We start from the raw sequence: 17,984 nt of genomic DNA, 5'->3' as shown, positions 1-17,984 counted from the left end.
TCTTTATTGTCGCAGTAAAAACAGTAAGATATTCATCCAAACTTCTTCTTGTTTAAGTACATTATGATCTTACTCGTAGTCGAACTAGTGCATGGATGAACTCCAGGGATGAACTCGTGCATGGTCGAAAGCTGTGCCTTCTCCGCCAATCTTCCTCCGAACTAACTAAAAACTACTAGTGCGTCTACGTGAACATCCCAGCCACAAACACGCCTCCAACTACGTTATAAATCCCACCCACATCATTACAGGCAGATTTAATTTAAAGGTGACTGGTTATAGTTTATGCCATGCTGAGTTAAGCTAAATGGTTGTTACACATCTTCAGACTGATTGTAGCAGGGGGGGAAGGGAGAAGGCTGGAAAAGAGAGGAGGGGGCAAGTGATAGGTGGATAGGCTAGCAAGTTATGTGGATACAGGTGGGGGGGGGGGGTGATTGGCAGATGTGTGGAGCAAGTGACAAGGCTAGAGAATAAAAGGATACAAAAAGGTGTCAGATAAAGAGAAGAGTGAAATATGAAGCCAGAGGGATGGAGGTGGAAGGGGACTACATTTGAATGTTGGTCTTTCCCCAGATTGATTGTAAAGCAATCAGCTCCTCCAGCCATTTCCCATTAAATCACAATTAGAAAAACCCTTAGAGACAAACTTAAGTTGAAACTGGCAAAATGTTTAATGTCCACATCATTTCTATCGTGCACTGTGTTATTTACAAGCATCACCGGAATCGGAGTTGGAAAACATTCCCAAAGAAACCCTAGTGAAGATCAACATTTGTTATGTTTTGTTGAATTCTATCTCAAACTTCCCTCATTTTAATTTAAAGTTCACTATTTTCAATCCCACCCCCACATGGGTCATATTTTATTGGTCATCGACAGACAAGTCCATCACCGACTTTCCGGCACACTTAGTTTCACAGCCTTTCTGGATTTTCCCTTTTGCCAGACCAACAGAAGTCAACGGGATCGGCCACCAGGGAGTCACGATACCGGTGCATAAAGTCGGCATTGGACGTTGGCTACGGGAACGGATCTGCCAGCTTCCTGGCCAGGCCGGAGTTCCAGAGTCCTGGCCACAAGAGGCTATTTCAACCCACCGATCCTGATGAGGTCGAGATCTGCCGCCTCAACCAGCCTAGGCGCCACATTTTCGAGGGGACTTGTGGGGTGGGGCGGGGGAGATTTCAAGTGCGCTCTGGTGATTTTGTCTGGATTAAAGGAGATGCCGGAAAGTCAGTGGTGGACCTGTTCTAAGTATTGCTCTATACATTCTGTACATGGCATTCACTTGCCAGGTGGTGAGACCACCAAGACCACCCCATGCACATTCACCACCCAATGTCTCAAAGCCAACAAAATTAAGATGATTAATTTCAAAATTCATTCATTGAAAAATGGGCTTTGGAAGCCATTTCAAAACGCATTTGAAAATTAAATATCAAATGAAGTTCGATATATAAAGTAGGTTCGAGTTGGGTAGCTTCAGAAGAAGAGGTTGGAGATGCCTCTTGGAGATGTTTAGCTTTCCACTGCCTCAGTCTTGAAGGAAGGTCGAATCAATGAGCTGAGAGCAAGGGCTGACACTCCCGGGACCAGGCCGGCTGCAACCTTCAGCATCTGAAGGAGCCTCTTGGCTATCGCCGCTCTTCTCTCGGTAGACTGAAGAAATGGAAATGAGAAAAGGTAAAGTCACCCGAGCCCAACTTAACTCTCCTGGCATGCAGAAAGAATATTAGACATTCCACAACATGTACAATGGGTCCTGATGCTGCCCAGGTACAGGGGCTGATTGAACATTGAACGTAGAGCGCAGGAACAGGCCATTCAGCTCACAATTTCTGTGCCGTGCTCAGTGCCAAGACCACCTCTGATCTGCCTGCATGTGATCCATATCCTTCCATTCCCTGAATATCCACGTCCCTATCCAAAGGTCTCTGAAATGACGCTATCGTGTCTACCTCCACCACCATCCATGGAAGCGTTTTCCAGACACTTTTGTGTAAAGTAAAAAACTTGCCCCACACAAATCCTTTCCAAAGCCTCCATATCCTTCCTGGAATGGGGCAAGAACTGCACGCAATACTCCAAACCTGGACAAAACTAAGCAGCATGGTGACTTCCTGACTCAATGCCCCAACCAATGCTTGCAAGCATACATATTTGTTCTTTACTACTCTACCCGAGTTGTACTTCATGAAGATAATTAACCTTTCCACCCTTATTCCATCTCATTGCATCATCTCCAAGCAGTGCTACTCCTCATCTGATTTGAATCCTTTCTCCTCATAGAGTAAAAATCTGCTATCAAGATGCAATGACAATCTCATGGCTGGTTCATGAGTTCTAGGAGCAGAAATAGGCCATTTGGCCCATCAAGACTATGCAATCATGGCTGATCTATCTTTCCCCTTCAACCCATTCTCCTGCCTTCTCCCCATAACCCTGGCACCCGGACTGACTAATCAAGAATCTGTCAATCCTCGCCTTAAAAAAATATCCATCGAGGGCTTCCACAGCCTTCTGTGGCAATGAATTTCACAGATTCATCACCCTCATCACATCACCCTAAAGATATTCCTCCCATTATCCTTTCAAAAGAGCGGCTGCTCTGGTGTAATCCCTACCCCATATGGAAATGTATCTCCACACTGCATTTTCCGCCCCCCCCCCCCCCCCCCCCACCACCCAAATTCACATCCTTGTGCAGTAGCTGACAATATATCATCAAGCTATATATCTTCAATTTTATACTAAAATATTCAGGTTTTGACTAACGAGCCCGGTCTTACTGAGGAAAGGTAACTGACTTATTAAACATTGCAAGCTTTCAGTTCTTGATGCAAACTAAAATGTCCCCTTAGTTCATTTCTTCTCTTCAAAGACATCTTTACATTGCACTGATGACAACAAGTAAACGGTTTCACCTTTTGCAACGGCACGGTGGCGCAGTAGTGTAGTTGCTGCCTCACAGCGCCAGAGACCCGGGTTCGATCCTGACTAAGGGTGCTGTCTGTACGGAGTTTGTACATTCTCCCAGTGATTGTGTGGGTTTACTCCTGGTACTCCGGTTTCCTCCCACACTCCAAAGACATGCCGGTTGGTAGGTTAATTGGCTTGGTAAAATTGTAAAATGCCCCTCGTGTGCAAGTGTACGGGAATGGCTGGTCGGTGCGGACTTGATGGGCCGAAGGGCCTGTTTCCGTGCTGTATCACTCAAGCTAAAAACTGAGGCTGATGCTCTTTCTGATCAGAATTGAGATCAATACCCATTTCATTCCCAGATTAGTTTAGTTTATTGTCACGTGCACCGAGGTTCAGCAAAAAGCTTTTGCAGCTGCATTATAGTTATAGCAGGGAGATTCATCCTGCAGATTCCCCTGTTGTTGTTGGACAATGGTAGCACCCCACTCCATGCATCCCTGCAGCACTGCAGCTGAGGGTCCAGAACAACTCCAGCTTCCCAGATCGGAGCTGGAAGACAGCACCATCACAAACCAGAAGGTGGCAACACATTGTGGGAGAGAGTTCTGTTTGCCAGTGATCAAAATGGAAACTCTCAGAATAGCCACAAAATGCTGGAGTAGCTCAGCGGGACAGGCAGCAGGAATGGGTGGCATTTGGGGTCGAGAGCCTTCTTCAGATTGATCAGTCTGACCCATTCCTTCTCTCTAGAGACGCTGCCTGCCCCGCTGAGTTACTCCAGCTTTTTGTGTCTATCTTCGGTTTAAACCAGCATCTGCAATTCCTTGCTACACTCTCAAAATAGCGCTGGTTCCTCACACGAGCTGCAGCCAGGAAGCACTGCTTCCCTATGACTACCACCACCTGCGTCATCAGCCATGTGGCGTTAAAAATCAAAAACAAGTTTTATTCAACCTCTAAAGCTCAACACTACACTTCTATATACACTTCTCAGCCAGATTCGGAGACACAGAATGGGTGAAAGTCACTTGAAGACAAGGTGCAGTGATACTCCAAAAGTAGAAATGACACTGTTCATATAGAACAGAGGCGCCACAGCTAACATGCCACAGTCATTTTCATAACTATTCATACCTCAAGCTCAGCAGGAATTAGAGGGCTCAAGTAGGAATCTGCCAGTTGCTTCAGAGTGTACATCTCCACTACCTGGTGTTTAACAGACTTGTCTAAGGCAAAAAACAAAACAGAAACATCAGAATTACTTACACAGTACAGCACAGAAACGCCTTTGATCCATAATGTCAGTGTCAAACATGATAATAGATTATAATGAATCTCCTCTGCCAGCACATGATCCGTATTCCTCCATATCCACGAGCCTTTCTAAGAGCCTCTTGTTGCACTAATGTATCAGTTTCCACCGGCATCACTGACTGCTCGTTCCAGGCACCCTCTACTGTCCTGCTGATCTTGTTTAACCTTTGCTCCTCTCACCCTGGAAAAAAGGTTTTGACTGTCTACTCTTGTCTCCGACTCATAATTTTACATCCTTCTATAAGGTCTCCCTTCAATCCAAGTTTGTCCAACCTCCTATTACCTAACGCCCTCTAATCCAGGCAGCATTCTGATCAACCTCTTCCAAATGCCTTTACAGTCCTCCACATCATTCCTGCAATGACCCTCAGCTGCACATACATGGAGTGGGGCGCGATCATTTACACCAACCTGCATGAAGAATCTCCCTGCTGTAACCACAATGCCCCTGCTAAAGCTTTTCACCAAACCTCGGAACACGGGACAATAAACTAAACAGAGAATGAAATAGGTATTTTAGTTTTAGTTTGTAGCTTGAGAGACACAGCATGGAAACAGGCCCTTTGGTTCACCAAGTTCATGCTGACCAACGATCCCCGCACACTAACACTATCCTACACACGCTAGGGACAATTTATAATTTTACCGAAGCAATAGTGACCAGGACAGCAAGTAATACTCCAAATGCAGGACCCGAGTCCTTTAAAGCTTAGAACATTAAACGGTATAACACACAAAAAGTCCCTTCAGCCCACATTATGACTTTCTGATGCTTATACTCAATGCCCCAAGTAATGAGGATAAACCTGCCAGATGTCTTCTTGTCCACTCTATCTATCTAGTGGGACCTGGGGCCCTAGTGAGACTACACCTGGAGTATTGTGTGCAGTTTTGGTCCCCTAATTTGAGGACAGACATTCTTGCTATTGAGGGAGTGCAGCGTAGGTTTACAAGGTTAATTCCCGGGGTGGCGGAACTGTCATATGCTGAGAGAATGGAGCGGCTGGGCTTGTATACTCTGGAGTTTAGAAGGATGAGAGGGGATTTTATTGAAACATATAAGATTATTAAGGGTTTGGACACGCTAGAGGCAGGAAACATGTTCCCGATGTTGTGGGAGTCCAGAACCAGGGGCCACAGTTTAAGAATAAGGGGTAAGCCGTTCAGAACGGAGACGAGGAAACACTTTTTCTCACAGAGAGTTGTGAGTGTGGAATTCTCTGCCTTAGAGGGCGGTGGAGGCCGGTTCCCTGGATGCTTTCAAGAGAGAGTTAGATAGGGCTTTTAAAGATAGCGGAGTCAGGGGATATGGGGTGAAGGCAGGAACGGGGTACTGATTGGAGATGGCGGTGCTGGCTCAAAGGCCGAATGGCCTACTCCTGCACCTATTGTCTATTGTTGCAATGCTAAATCCCCATGTGAATACTTTCCCTTACAGCTGTGGAGATATACTTCATGATTACACTGTGGACCCGCCACCATTAACTTCAGTCAGCAGTGAACACAAGTTTACACACACCATGATCCTACTGCTGTACAGAGTGCTCTCCAACCCATCCGTCCACCACGGTGCTGCAGAATCTGACCTTCACCTGTGCTTCATTGCTCTACCCTGTAAACTCACTTTCTCACCAAACCCGACTAAACCTAAATTAGACAAAAAATGATGGAGTAACTCAGCGCATCAGGCAAAATCACTGGGAAAACAGTGACGCTTCGGGTCGAGACCCTTCTGCAGACTGTCGCTGAGTTACTCCAGCATTTTGTGTCTATCTATGGCGTAAACCAGCATCTGCAGTTCCTTCCTACACATTTTGTCCTTTCCCCTACAAAATCCCTGGTCTGAAGAAGCGTCTCGACCCGAAACATCACCTATTCCTTTTCTCCAGTGATGCCGCCTGACCAGCTGAGTTGCTCCAGCATTTTGTGTCTATCTTCGCCAGAAATCAGCACCTGCAGTTCCTTCCTACACATTTAATCTAAATTTGATTTTGGGTCACTGTCGAATTTCAAGATTAGATTTAAATCTAATTAGATTATTTGTGATCATCAGCACGGTGGGTTAGTGTTAGAGCTATTGCATTAGAGCACCAGAGGTTCGATACTGACTACGAGTGCTGTCGGCACAGATTTTGTACGTTCTCCCTGTGACCTGCATGGGTTTTCTCCGAGAACTTCGGTTTCCTCCCGCACTCCAAAGACGAACAGGTTTGTAGGTTAATTGACATGGTATAAATGTAAAATTGTCCCTGGTGTGTGTAGGATAGTCTTAATATGCGGGTATCGCTGGTCGGTGCAGACTCGATGGGCCGGAGGGCCTGTTCCCGCACTGTATCTCTAAACTAAACTAAATTGATTATTTTTGCGACCCTGAGCCAGGAGTCAGCTTTATCCACGGTTAAAAGGAACTTGAAGGCGAGTCTAAAAACTGTCCCTTTGTGTTGGCGATGGCAGATCTGGCTTTAGGAGTATGAGAGACAGGGAAAGGAGGTACACAAAAAAGCTAGAGAAACTCTAAATACAAGGCGTAGCTATGGGCACACGCATGGACCCCATCTACGCCTGCCTCTTTGTCGGGTACGTCGAACAATCCTTATTCGATACGTACCAGGGCCCCATCCCCGACCTCTACCTCCGCTACATTGACGACTGCTTTGGTCACTGCACCCACACACAACTGACTGACTTCATCCGCTTCACCACTAGCTTCCATCCGGCACTCAAATACACCTGGACCATTTCCGACACTTCCCTACCATTTCTTGACCTCACTATCTCCATCGCAGGTGATAGACTTCTGACTGACATCCACTATAAACCTACTGACTCCCATGGCTATCTGGACTACACTTCTTCCCACCCTGCTTCCTGCAAGGACTACATCCCCTACTCCCAATTCCTCTGTCTACGCCGCTACTGCTCCCAGAATGAGGTGTTCCACATCAGGACATCAGAAATGTTCTAATTCTTCAGGGAATGGGGGTTCCCCTCCCCCACCATAGATGAGGCTCGCACCAGGGTATCTTCCATACCCCATAACACTGCTCTCTCTCCCCATCCCACCACTTCATGGCCAGAGCGAGCACCACCAGAAATTGGCGGAACAGCACCTCATATTCCGCTTGGGGAGTCTGCATCCTGGGGGCATGAACATTGAATTCTCCCAATTTTGTTAGCCCTTGCTGTCTCCTCCCCTTCCTATCTCTCCCTCAGCCCTCGGGCTCCTCCTCATACTTTTTCCTTTCTTGTCCCCCCCCCCCCCCCCCACAGCCCATCAGTCTGAAGAAGGGCTTCGGCCCAAAACGTTGTCTATTTCCATCGCTCGATAGATGCTGCTGCACCCGCTGAGTTTCTCCAGCTTTTTTGTGTACCTTTGATTTTCCAGCATCTGCAGTTCCTTCTTAAACATTTAGACAGGGAAAGGAGAGCAGGGAGTTGCACATGAGTGCAGCACCAGGAATTCAAATCATTTCCATTGCGATGAACTTACCCCCAACGGCTAGAAAGCAAACTTTTCCAAGAAAGAAGTTCACATCGACATAGGCCAGTGACGATCTCACAACTTCAACACTGAAATATAAAAACAAAGCCCCATGTACAATTTCCTTTGATTATGCTTGCCATTTACACAGGGCAGGAGAGAGAACCTGTACAATGGTGCTAAATATTGCACAGTAATGCTGTTTTATTCTGATGTTAGTGCCTAGCTTGTGTAAAAGGAGGGCCACATATTTTTAAGATGTTACCTGCCAACCACCGTTGGATTCATTCCCCATGTTTATGGTGCTGTTAAGCATGAAAGCCATTGCTGCCAGCAGTCTGTTGTAGCAAATGCTCATTTTCTTAGCATCTTTATCACAATTTCTTTTTTGCTGAATTGTTAAATAGAGAAGTTGCCCTATTGTTCACAGTTTTGCTGTTAGAATACAAAATGAGAATTTGTCGCTTACTCTCAACCTGCGCAGGGTAATAATTAGGACGAGCACTCAAACACATTGTGAATGAGAAAACTGAAACGCCACTCGATAGTTAATCTCGGCACAAATCAATACAAAGGTTGTCAGGGGTTATGGGGAGAAGGCAGGAGAATGGAGTTGACAGAAAACTATACATCAGCCAAGGTTAAATGGCGTAGACCTACAATTCCCCAAGATAGATAAGCCATGATTGAATAAAGACTTGATGGGATGAGTGGCCTAATTCTGCACCTATAACCTATCATAGTGTGTGTGTGTGTGTGTGTGTGTGTGTGTGTGTGTGTGTGTGTGTGTGTGTGTGTGTGTGTGTGTGTGTGTGTGTGTGTGTGTGTGTGTGTGTGTGTGTGTGTGTGTGTGTGTGTGTGTGTGTGTGTGTGTGTGTGTGTGTGTGTGTATTTGTTTGAGTATAATCACATCTTCTCGAAAAAACTATACGCCAACGGTAAAGTGTTTACATATTCCGGTTGAGATTTTCTCCCTGGAGTCTGAAATCGCCTCATCTGAAATATTCATAGAAACATAGAAAATAGGTGCGGGAGGAGGCCATTCGGCCCTTTGAGCCAGCACCGCCATTCATTGTGATCATGGCTGATCGTCCCCAATCAATAACCCGTGCCTGCCTTCTCCCCATATCCCTCGACTCCACTAGCCCCTCGAGCTCATGCTTCATTTCTCCAGATTAATGAAAATGTTCAAAAATCTGAAAAGACTTTGGAGAAAAAAGCCGCTGTCTTGGAGTGACGTCACCCCCCCCCGACCACTCCCTCCGTACTCAGAACCTGCCGCCTGGAGCCTGCAGCCGCGACCCGCCAGCCGGGAGTATTGCATTCGGGAACCAGCCCTCCCCTGTGACGCCCCCCCCCCCCCCCCCCCCCCCCCCCCCCCATATCAAACTCTACCCCACTCCCACTCCCTCTCTGCTCGCTCCCCCACACCTCCCGGGTAGGGGACGGGTGCGTTGGGGGAGCAAACCCAACGGGTCTGCATTTGGTCTAGTGGACATGAAAGTGACACTTTCAACAGGGAAATACTACATTAATCAATTCCAACAGTTTAGTGTACTTGGTCTCATATATTAAAGCTGAAATATCACACTGCATTCAATATCTTACAATTGGTGTAATTTTGCTTAATTTAACATAGAAATTAAAATTGTACAGCAGAGGAACACGCCTTTCAGCCCACCATGTCCGCGCCAAACATGATGTCAAGTCAAACTAATCTCCTCTGCCTGCATGTGATCCATATCTACCCAGTCCTTGCATTGCCATGTGCCTATCTAAAAGCCTCTTCAACAACATTATCATTTCTGCCTCCACCGCCACCCCTGGTAGTGTTGCACCCCTGTGTGAACCTCAAGTTATTAATTGTATCAGTCTTGGCTCGATGATACAACATCTGTACATCAAAGGGGCATGGAATCAACATCAAAGTACTTAACCTAGGCTGACGACAGTGCACTGAGGATATAAATGCACAGCACTAATTAGACACCAGTAACTCTCCTCTGGCTGACATTCAATGCCAACTACTTATTTAACCTAACATTATTTATACTATATAGAAACATGGGAACTGCAGATACCAGTTTACAAAAGACAAAGTGCTGGAATAACTCAGCAGGCCAAGTAGCTTATCATGAGAACATGGATAGTGACGTTTCGGGTCAGGAACTTTCTTCAGACTGTTTGAAGGCATGGAGAGGGTGTGTGGGGGGAGGGATAATAAAGCTGGAAGAGAGGGGCAGGTCAAAGTTAGGCAGATGGACAGATGGTTTGGGCAAAGGCCGGAGAAGAAAATACAGAAGGCGGGAGACAAAGGGATTGAGATGTAAATTGTGCCGCTAGAAGAGAGAATGTAGGTGGGAGGTGGGAACATGTAATGGTGCAAGTCCAGTGGGGGACAGGGGAGGAGGGGATGGGGAAGAAGGGTGAGTTTATATGGGAGAAGAAGGGAGAGGGGCAAGTTATGGAGTCATCTAAAATCGGGAGAATTCATTGTTTATACAGATGCTGCTATACAGATCTTTCACTCAAGATTCCAGCATCTGCAGCTCCTTAAAAGATGATTTCATTGGGCGTGCATAGCTCTGAAGATCTGTCCTGGACACAGCAGATTGATGCAATCATAAAGAAAGCTCCTCAACGTCATTACCTCCTCAGAAGATTGAGATTCGTTGTGCATTGAATTGAATTGAATACATTTTATTAGCCAAATATGTATACGTACAAAGAATTTGCAAATACTCTCTTGAACCTCTGCAGGTGTACAGTACGGAGCATATTAACTGGCTGCTTCACAGCCTGGTTCAGCAACTGGTTACACCCAGGAGGGAAGAAGACTGCAAAAGGTGGTGAACACTGCCTAGTCCATGTGTAGGAAAGAACTGCAGATGTGGTTTAAATCGAAGGTAGACACAAAATGTTGGAGTAACTCAGCGGGTCAGGCAGCATCTCTGGAGAGAAGGAATGGTGACGTCTCGACCCGAAACGTCACCCATTCCTTCTCTCCACAGATGCTGCCTGACCCGCTGAGTTACTCCAGCATTTTGTGTCTACTGCCTAGTCCATCACGGGTATGACCTCCCCACCATCGAAGGAATCTAAAAGAGTCGCGCTGCCTCTAAAAGACAGCCAGCATCCATCAGAGGCCCATGCCCTCTTCTCTCCTCTCTCATCGGGCAAACGGTACAGAAGTGCAAAAACGCACACCTCCAGATTCAGGGAGAGTTTCTTCCCAGCTGTTACCAGGCAACCGAACTATCCTACCAACAGTTAGAGAGCAGTCCTGAGCTTCTATCTACCTCATTGGTGACCCACAGGCTATCTTTGATCGGACTTTACTGGACTTGATCGTGCACTAAACATAATTCCCCTCTCAATTAAATATCAGGTATCTGTACATTGTGGACGGCTCGATTGTAATCATGTATTGTCTTTCCGCTGACTTGTTAGCATGCCATAAAGGATTTTCATTGTACCTCGGTACACGTGACAATAAACTACACTCAACTTATCCCACTGCTGCCATCGGGAAGAAGGCATAGGATAACCTGAAAACTGTAATGTCCAGGTTCAGGAATAATTTCTTCCCTACAACCATTAGGCTATTAAATACTACAACCTCCAAAAGGGCTCAAAAGTCTATAGACTTGAAGACATTATTTTTTACTTTGCACTTCTATTGTCTATTTAATTGTCTGTTTGCTTTATTTTATATATACTGAGCTTTTTTGTCGTTAGTTATTATAGTTTCAGAGTAATATATTGACACATCTGTTGTGCTGCTGCAAGCAAGAATTTCATTGTTCTGTTTCGGGACATTACACAAAAACACTCTTGACTAATACAACCTTAAAGGACACCAGATAACAAGTTATTACTTCATTATGTTACGATTTGTTCCAAAAAGTTATAAAGTATTCTAAAAATAATCCATTGTGAGATGCATTAGCTGAAGAAACTCTAGTCAAGCTGATGAAGAGTTCCCTCTTGCTCTGTTAACAACACAATTGAGATAAAATTATGACTCAAGGAACTGCAGATGCTAGAATCTTGAGCAGAATAGCACAGCCATGCAGCAGTAGAGCTGCTGCCTTACAGTGCCAGAGACCCAGGTTCGATCCTGACTACAGTTGCGATTTGTTCAGTGTTTTGTACGTTCTCCCTGTGATCATGTGGGTTTTCTCCGGGTGTTCCGGGTTTCCCCTCACACCCAAAGACCTCCAGGTTTTTAGGTAAATTGGCTTCTGTAAAAAAAAAGTCCCTAGTGTACGAGGGTGATCACTGGTAGACTTGGTGGGCCAAAGGACCTGCTTCCACGATGTATCTCTACACTAAATATTGCTCTCAATGAACTGTGCAATAGAACACAGAATCATTTAAAATCAAACACACAAAATGCTGGAGTAACTCGTTGGGTTAGGCAGCATCTGTGGAAGGGATGGATAGGCCTATCTATCCACCCCCAGAGATGCTGCCTGACCTGCTGAGTTCCTCCACCACCGTATGTTGTGTCCATGATCAATATTGTGGAGATTGAGAGGGGATCTTATAGAAACTTACATAATTCTTAAGGGGTTGGACAGACTAGATGCAGGAAGATTGTTCCCGATGTTAGGGAAGTCCAGGACAAGGGGTCACAGCTTAAGGATAAGGGGGAAATCCTTTAAAAACGAGATGAGAAGAACTTTTTTCACACAGAGAGTGGTGAACCTCTGGAACTCTCTGCCAGAGGGGGTAGTTGAGGCCAGTTCATTGGCTATATTTAAGAGGGAGTTGGATGTGGCCCTTGTGGCTAAGGGGATCAGGGGGTATGGAGAGAAGGCAGGTACGGGATACTGAGTTGGATGATCAGCCATGATCATATTGAATGGCGGTGCAGGCTCGAAGGGCCGAATGGCCTACTCCTGCACCTAATTTCTATGTTTCTATATCTGTCGAGTTACATTGGAAGACGTGGACCTTTCTCATCAGGGGTTCTGATTTTGGATCATATTGAATGGCGGTGCTGTCTCGTAGGGCCAAATGGTCTACTCTTGCACCTATTTTCTATGTTTCTATCAGCTTACAATATCACCAGATACAAATGGTGACGCACTACTAGGGGATAATCGTGAATCTGTGCATACCATGAACTGTGCAACATAACACCATCTGATTTGAACAATGGGATCAAAGATGCCCTGGTTTAAAGATCACTCCAGCTCACCTGTGCTGACTACGTACATCTATTAGGAAGACGATGAGGTCGATTCGAGGCCGGGTGTGCTCATTTTCCACCGGTAATGGCAGGCATTTTGCTAAATGGCTGAGAAAAATAATGCAAGATAATAATGCAAAATATAATGGAAGGTATCCCGTAAAACACAAGTTTACTTTACTGAATATTTTCTCAGATAAAAGATAAAGATTGAATTTACTTAAAGATAGCTAATGCCACATTGTGGTGCAGTGGTAGAGCTGCTGCCTTAGAGCACCAGAGACACCGGTTCGATTCTGAATATGGGTGCTGTTTGTAGGGGGCTTGTGCGTACTCCCCGTGACCATGTGGGTTTTCCCCGGGTGCTCCAGTTTCTTCCCACACACCAAAGCCGTACTGGTTTATCGGTTAATTTGTCTTCGACAAAAGGTGTAAATTGCCCCTAGTGTGAAGGATAGTGCCAATGTACAGAGATCACTGGTTGGCGCAGATTCGTTGGGCCGAAGGGCCTGTTTCCATGCTATATCTCTAAACTAAACAAATAGGGAAAATTCCACATCTGTTCCACAAAATCCCAGTAATATAGGAAATATATTTCCAATCCATGTCTGAAGGGTTCCTACCTGAAACGTCACCTATCCATTCCCTCCACAGATGCTGCCTGATCCACTAAGTTACTCTAATACTTCGTGCTTTGATCAATATATTTCCAGCCTTCATCCTTGGCTGACTAACACTATGTTAGGGAAAGGATGAGTTATTTTTGAACTTAACCAATATTTTGCTAAACATTTGAAATGCTGGTATTCCACAATGCTGAAATGAGAAAGACATATGAAGGAAACTCCAAATTTTTGTACATCAACAACTTAAGACATCAATATAAAGAACTAAAGGATACTAGAACAAGAATGGGCCTCTTGGTTTCTCAGCCTGACCCACATTCAATGACATTATATTTGAGCTACATCTAACTACAGCAAAACACAAAGTGCTGGAGGAACTCAGTGGGTTAGGCAGCAGCTGTGGAGAGAATGGACAGATGATGTTTTCATGTCAGGATCCTTAAGACTTCATCTAATTTTATATAGTCTCTATCAAAATCAATTGCAGTGCATCAGTTCCTGGGACCCCACTGCCATTTTTGAATAGGTATTTTCTTGATTAAGCTGAGCTTTGGACACCAAATGGAGAACGTACAAACTCCATACAGACAGCACCCATCGTCGGGATCAAACTGGGTCTCTGGTGCCGTGAGGCAGCAACTCTACTGCTGCGCAAGTTTTGCCCTGAGAAGGGGATTATTTATAGCATAGTCATACAGTACAGAAACCAGCCTTTCAACCTAACCTGCCCATGCTGACCAAGATCTATCAATCCAGCACCGACTGAGTCTGTGTGACAACATTCCCCCTCCCGCAGTTTGTTTTCTTAATTCTTGTGCAGAGAAGGTTGTCTAGAACTTTCTACTGGAACTTAAGATATTTAGTGGCATGAAGGGTAGATGCAGACATGCATGTACTGGTGCGGGAGCAGGCAGCATCTCTGGAGAACATGGATAGGTGACGCTTCAGGTTGGGACACCTTCCACGGGCAGCACGGTGGTGCAGGGGTAGAGTTGCTGCCTTACAGCTCCATAGACCCGGGTTAGATCCTGACTACGCGTGCTGCCTATATGGAGTTTGTACGTTCTCCCCGTGACATGCGTGGGCTTTCTCAGAGATCTTCGGTTTCCTCCCACACTTGGCTTGGTATATGTGTAAAATTGTCCCTAGTGTGTGTAGGAGTGTTAATGTGCGGGGATTGCTGGTCGGTGCGGACTCAGTGGGTCAAAGGGCCTGTTTCCGCGCTGTATCTCTAAACTAATCCAAAGCTGACAACCCATTACTCCAACGTCTGAAAGATTCCCAGTACCCTTGAATTTAACTCATTTTGGAGTCTGTAATCATCAGAACTTACACATTCACTTCAAAGGACTTGTTCTCCTTCAGAATAGCTGCTGCAAGTTCATCCAAAGGAAGATATTCAGCTCCAACTAACTGCAAAAGAAAAATAATTAAATGACGTAAATATAACCCCTCCTTCACGCATCAACCCAAAGTGACATGAAGCCTTCCAGCCTGTCCCCATATCTCCTCAGCAGCTGTGTGTAACAAAGGGGGGGGGGGGGGGGGGGGGGGGAGGGAGAGGGAGAGAGTTACAGAATGGTGATGGTAGAGGGATGAAGAAACAGGGAGAGGTAGAGAGGGGGTAAAGTGGGAAGGTTGTCGAGAGGTAGAAAGAGTCAGGGGGAAGTGGAACGGCTGGAGAGTAGAAGAGTGAAGGGAGAGAGGGTCATAAGGTCATGCGATAGTAACAGAATTAGGCCATTCGGTCCATCAAGTCTACTCTGGCTGATCTGTTGGCTGATCTATCTCTGCCCTCAGAGGAGGAGGAGGGGGGGGTGAGGAGGAGGAGGGGGGGGGGTGGGAGGAGGAGGAGGGGGGTTGAGGGGAGGAGGGAGGGGATGGGTGAGGAGGAGGAGGAGGGGGGTGGGTGAGGAGGAGGAGGAGGGGGGGGGGGGAGGAGGAGGAGGAGGGGGAGGAGGAGGGGTGGGGGAGGAGGGTGGGGGGGGGAGGTGGGGTGGGGGGAGGGTTAGGGAGGGGGGAGGAGGGGAGGGGTGAGGAGGAGGGGGGGTGAGGAGGAAGGGGGGGGGTGAGGGAGGGGGGGGTGGGGGGAGGGGGGGTGAGGAGGAGGGGGGGGGGGGAGGAGGAGGGGGGGGAGGAGGAGGGGAGAGAGGAGGAGGGGAGAGAGGAGGAGGGGAGAAGAGGGAGGAGGAGGAGGGGGGGGGGGGAGGACGGTTGAGGAGGAGGGGGGAGTGCGGAGGAGGAGGGGGGGGGGGGTGAGGAGGAGGAGGGGGAGAGGAGGGGGGGGGGGAGGAGGAGGAGGAGGGGTGAGGAGGAGGAGGGGTGGTGAGGAGGAGGAGGAGGGGTGAGGAGGAGGGGGGGGGGGGGGAGGAGGAGGAGGAGGAGGGGGGGGGGTTGTGAGGGGAGGGGGGGGGTGGGTGAGGAGGGGAGGGGGTGGTGAGGAGGAGGGGGGTGAGGAGGAGGGGGGGGTGGTGAGGAGGGAGGGGGGTGGGGGGGGGGGAGGTGAGGAGGAGGAAAGGGGGGAGGAGGGGGGGTGAGGAGGAGGAGGGGGGTGAGGAGGAGGAGGGGATAGGAGGAGGAGGAGGAGGGGGGAGTGAGGAGGAGGAGGAGGGAGGGGGGGGAGGAGGAGGGGGTGAGGAGGAGGGGGGGTGAGGAGGAGGAGGGGGGTGAGGGGGAGGTGATGAAGAGGGGAGGGAGGTGAAGGGGAGGGGGGGGCGAGGTGAGAGGGGGGGGGAGGTGAGGAGAGACGTGAGGGATTGGGTGAGGGGGGAGGAGAGGGGGGGGGTGGGAGATGACGTGAGGGTGAGGGTGAGGGTGAGGGGGGGGGGGGGGGGTGAGTGACCCACCAGGACGCTGCCCGTGTTGAGCGCCCCCTGTTTAGTGAGCGGCCGCAGCGCCTCCATCCGCTTTGAATCCGCCGCCCGCCACCGGCGTCACGTGCTCATCACCCTGACGTCACGACGCACTGACGGCCGCGGCGAGCGCCCCCTGGTGGCGGGAGGACCGCCAGCTCCTTGCACCAAGCACTGTGCTGTCAACTCAATCACAAAGCTCTGCCAGCCACAAGGCAGGCGTTGCATAATCCACTCTGCACAGATGCTGCCTAGTTAAAAGGTTCAAAGATGCTGCTTGACCTGCTCAGTGCTTCCCTTCCAGTATTTTCTATTATACTTTCAGATGCCCAGCATTAAGAATGGATCGACTCAGCTTATATTCAAAAGAATGGATCCACTGGGCTTATATTCACTGGAATTTAGGATGAGGGGACTATATTATAGAAACATATACAATTCTTAAGGGTTTGGACTGGTTAGATGCAGGAAAAATATTCCCGATGTTGGGGGAATCCAGAACCAGGGGTCACAGTATAATAATGAGGGATTTATGACTGAGACGAGGAAAACCTTTTTCACCCAGAGAGTTGTGAATTTGTGGAATTCTCTGCCACAGAAGTTACTCCAGCATTTTGTATCTACAGTGTAAACCAGCATCTGCAGTTCTTTTATAAAATAATACATGCATACACCCTCTGAATGTTTTTGTTGTATATTATGGGTTTTACAGAGTACATGGTTTACGTATGTGTTGTGCTGTTACCAGTAGGAATTGCATTGTTCCATTTCGGGACATACGACTAACAAGGGGGGTAGTTAGCTTGTGTGCGGGGGGTGGGAGGGGGGTAGTGTGTGTGGTGGGGTGGTTAATGTGTAACGCCGCATGCCACCCCTCCCCCCTCATCCGCACGCTGGGGGAACAGACCCAACGGGTCTGCACTTGGTCTAGTATGACAATGACAGTTAAATACAGTGGTGCAGCAGTAGAGTTGCTGCCAGAGACCCGGGTTCAATCCCAACTACAGGTGCTGTCTGTACGGAGTTTGTAATTTGTAATTTGTCACCGGAGTTTGTAGTTTGTCCCCGTGACCTGCGTGGGTTTTCTCCGAGCTCTTCAGTTTCCTCCCACACTCCAAAGACGTACACGTTTGTAGATTAATTGGCTTTGGTATAATTGTAAATTGTCGCTAGTGGGTGTAGGGTAATGTTAATAATAATAATAATAATAATAATAATTTTATTTATAGAGCACTTTAAAAACAAACATAGCTGCAACAAAGTGCTGTACATCACTAATCATTGACAAAAAAGTTAATACACACCAAAAATAACAATCAAAAGAAATAGTAGGAAAAGACATGTAAAATAAAGAAACATCAAAAACACCACAAACAGAAGCAAAGCCTCAGGCATGGTCAAAAGCCAGGGAGTACAAATGTGTTTTAACACTGGATTTGAAGATGGATCGCTGGTCGGTGTGGACTCGGTGGGCCGAAGGGCCTGTTTCCGTGCTGTATCTCTAAACTAAAGTAGCTGGAGGTGACTCCTTGTCTTAAAGGTCTATTCAGGTTCAATCCTTGAAGGCTGGGACTGGTTGCCATTGGGCT

At 47.3% G+C, this 17,984-nt stretch overlaps 1 protein-coding gene across 3 annotated transcripts; it reads right to left on the bottom strand.

Moving 5' to 3' along the window:
* Nucleotides 1-650: 650 nt before the first annotated feature.
* pane1 (proliferation associated nuclear element) lies at nucleotides 651-16,513 on the bottom strand. Of its 3 annotated transcripts, XM_055662975.1 has the most exons (6): nucleotides 16,390-16,513; nucleotides 14,877-14,956; nucleotides 12,927-13,025; nucleotides 7,730-7,809; nucleotides 4,060-4,151; nucleotides 651-1,662 (listed from the first exon to the last, which is right to left on the bottom strand). In XM_055662975.1, the coding sequence occupies exons 1-6, from the start codon at nucleotides 16,444-16,446 to the stop codon at nucleotides 1,522-1,524; spliced, it is 549 nt and encodes a 182-aa protein (XP_055518950.1). In that variant the 5' UTR covers nucleotides 16,447-16,513; the 3' UTR covers nucleotides 651-1,521. The 3 variants fall into 3 exon arrangements, with proteins under 3 accessions (XP_055518950.1, XP_055518952.1, XP_055518951.1); XM_055662977.1 differs by lacking the exon at nucleotides 4,060-4,151; XM_055662976.1 differs by lacking the exon at nucleotides 12,927-13,025.
* Between the last annotated feature and the right edge of the window lie 1,471 nt (nucleotides 16,514-17,984).

Source organism: Leucoraja erinacea, chromosome 37, assembly GCF_028641065.1.
Source record: "Leucoraja erinacea ecotype New England chromosome 37, Leri_hhj_1, whole genome shotgun sequence".
Taxonomy (NCBI): domain Eukaryota; kingdom Metazoa; phylum Chordata; class Chondrichthyes; order Rajiformes; family Rajidae; genus Leucoraja; species Leucoraja erinaceus.
The sequence above is the reverse complement of the archived record's forward strand: the minus strand, read 5'-3'. Positions and strand labels throughout refer to the sequence as shown.

Excerpts from the sequence above, each read along its gene's own strand:
- pane1 (XM_055662975.1), bottom strand. The coding sequence starts at position 16,446 with ATGGAGGCGCTGCGGCCGCTCACTAAACAGGGGGCGCTCAACACGGGC. Across the intron at positions 13,026-14,876 it reads AAGTCCTTTGAAGTGAATGT|CCATTTAGCAAAATGCCTGC; the intron begins GTAAGTTCTGAT and ends TATTTTTCTCAG. Across the intron at positions 7,810-12,926 it reads GATGTACGTAGTCAGCACAG|TGTTGAAGTTGTGAGATCGT; the intron begins GTGAGCTGGAGT and ends TTTATATTTCAG.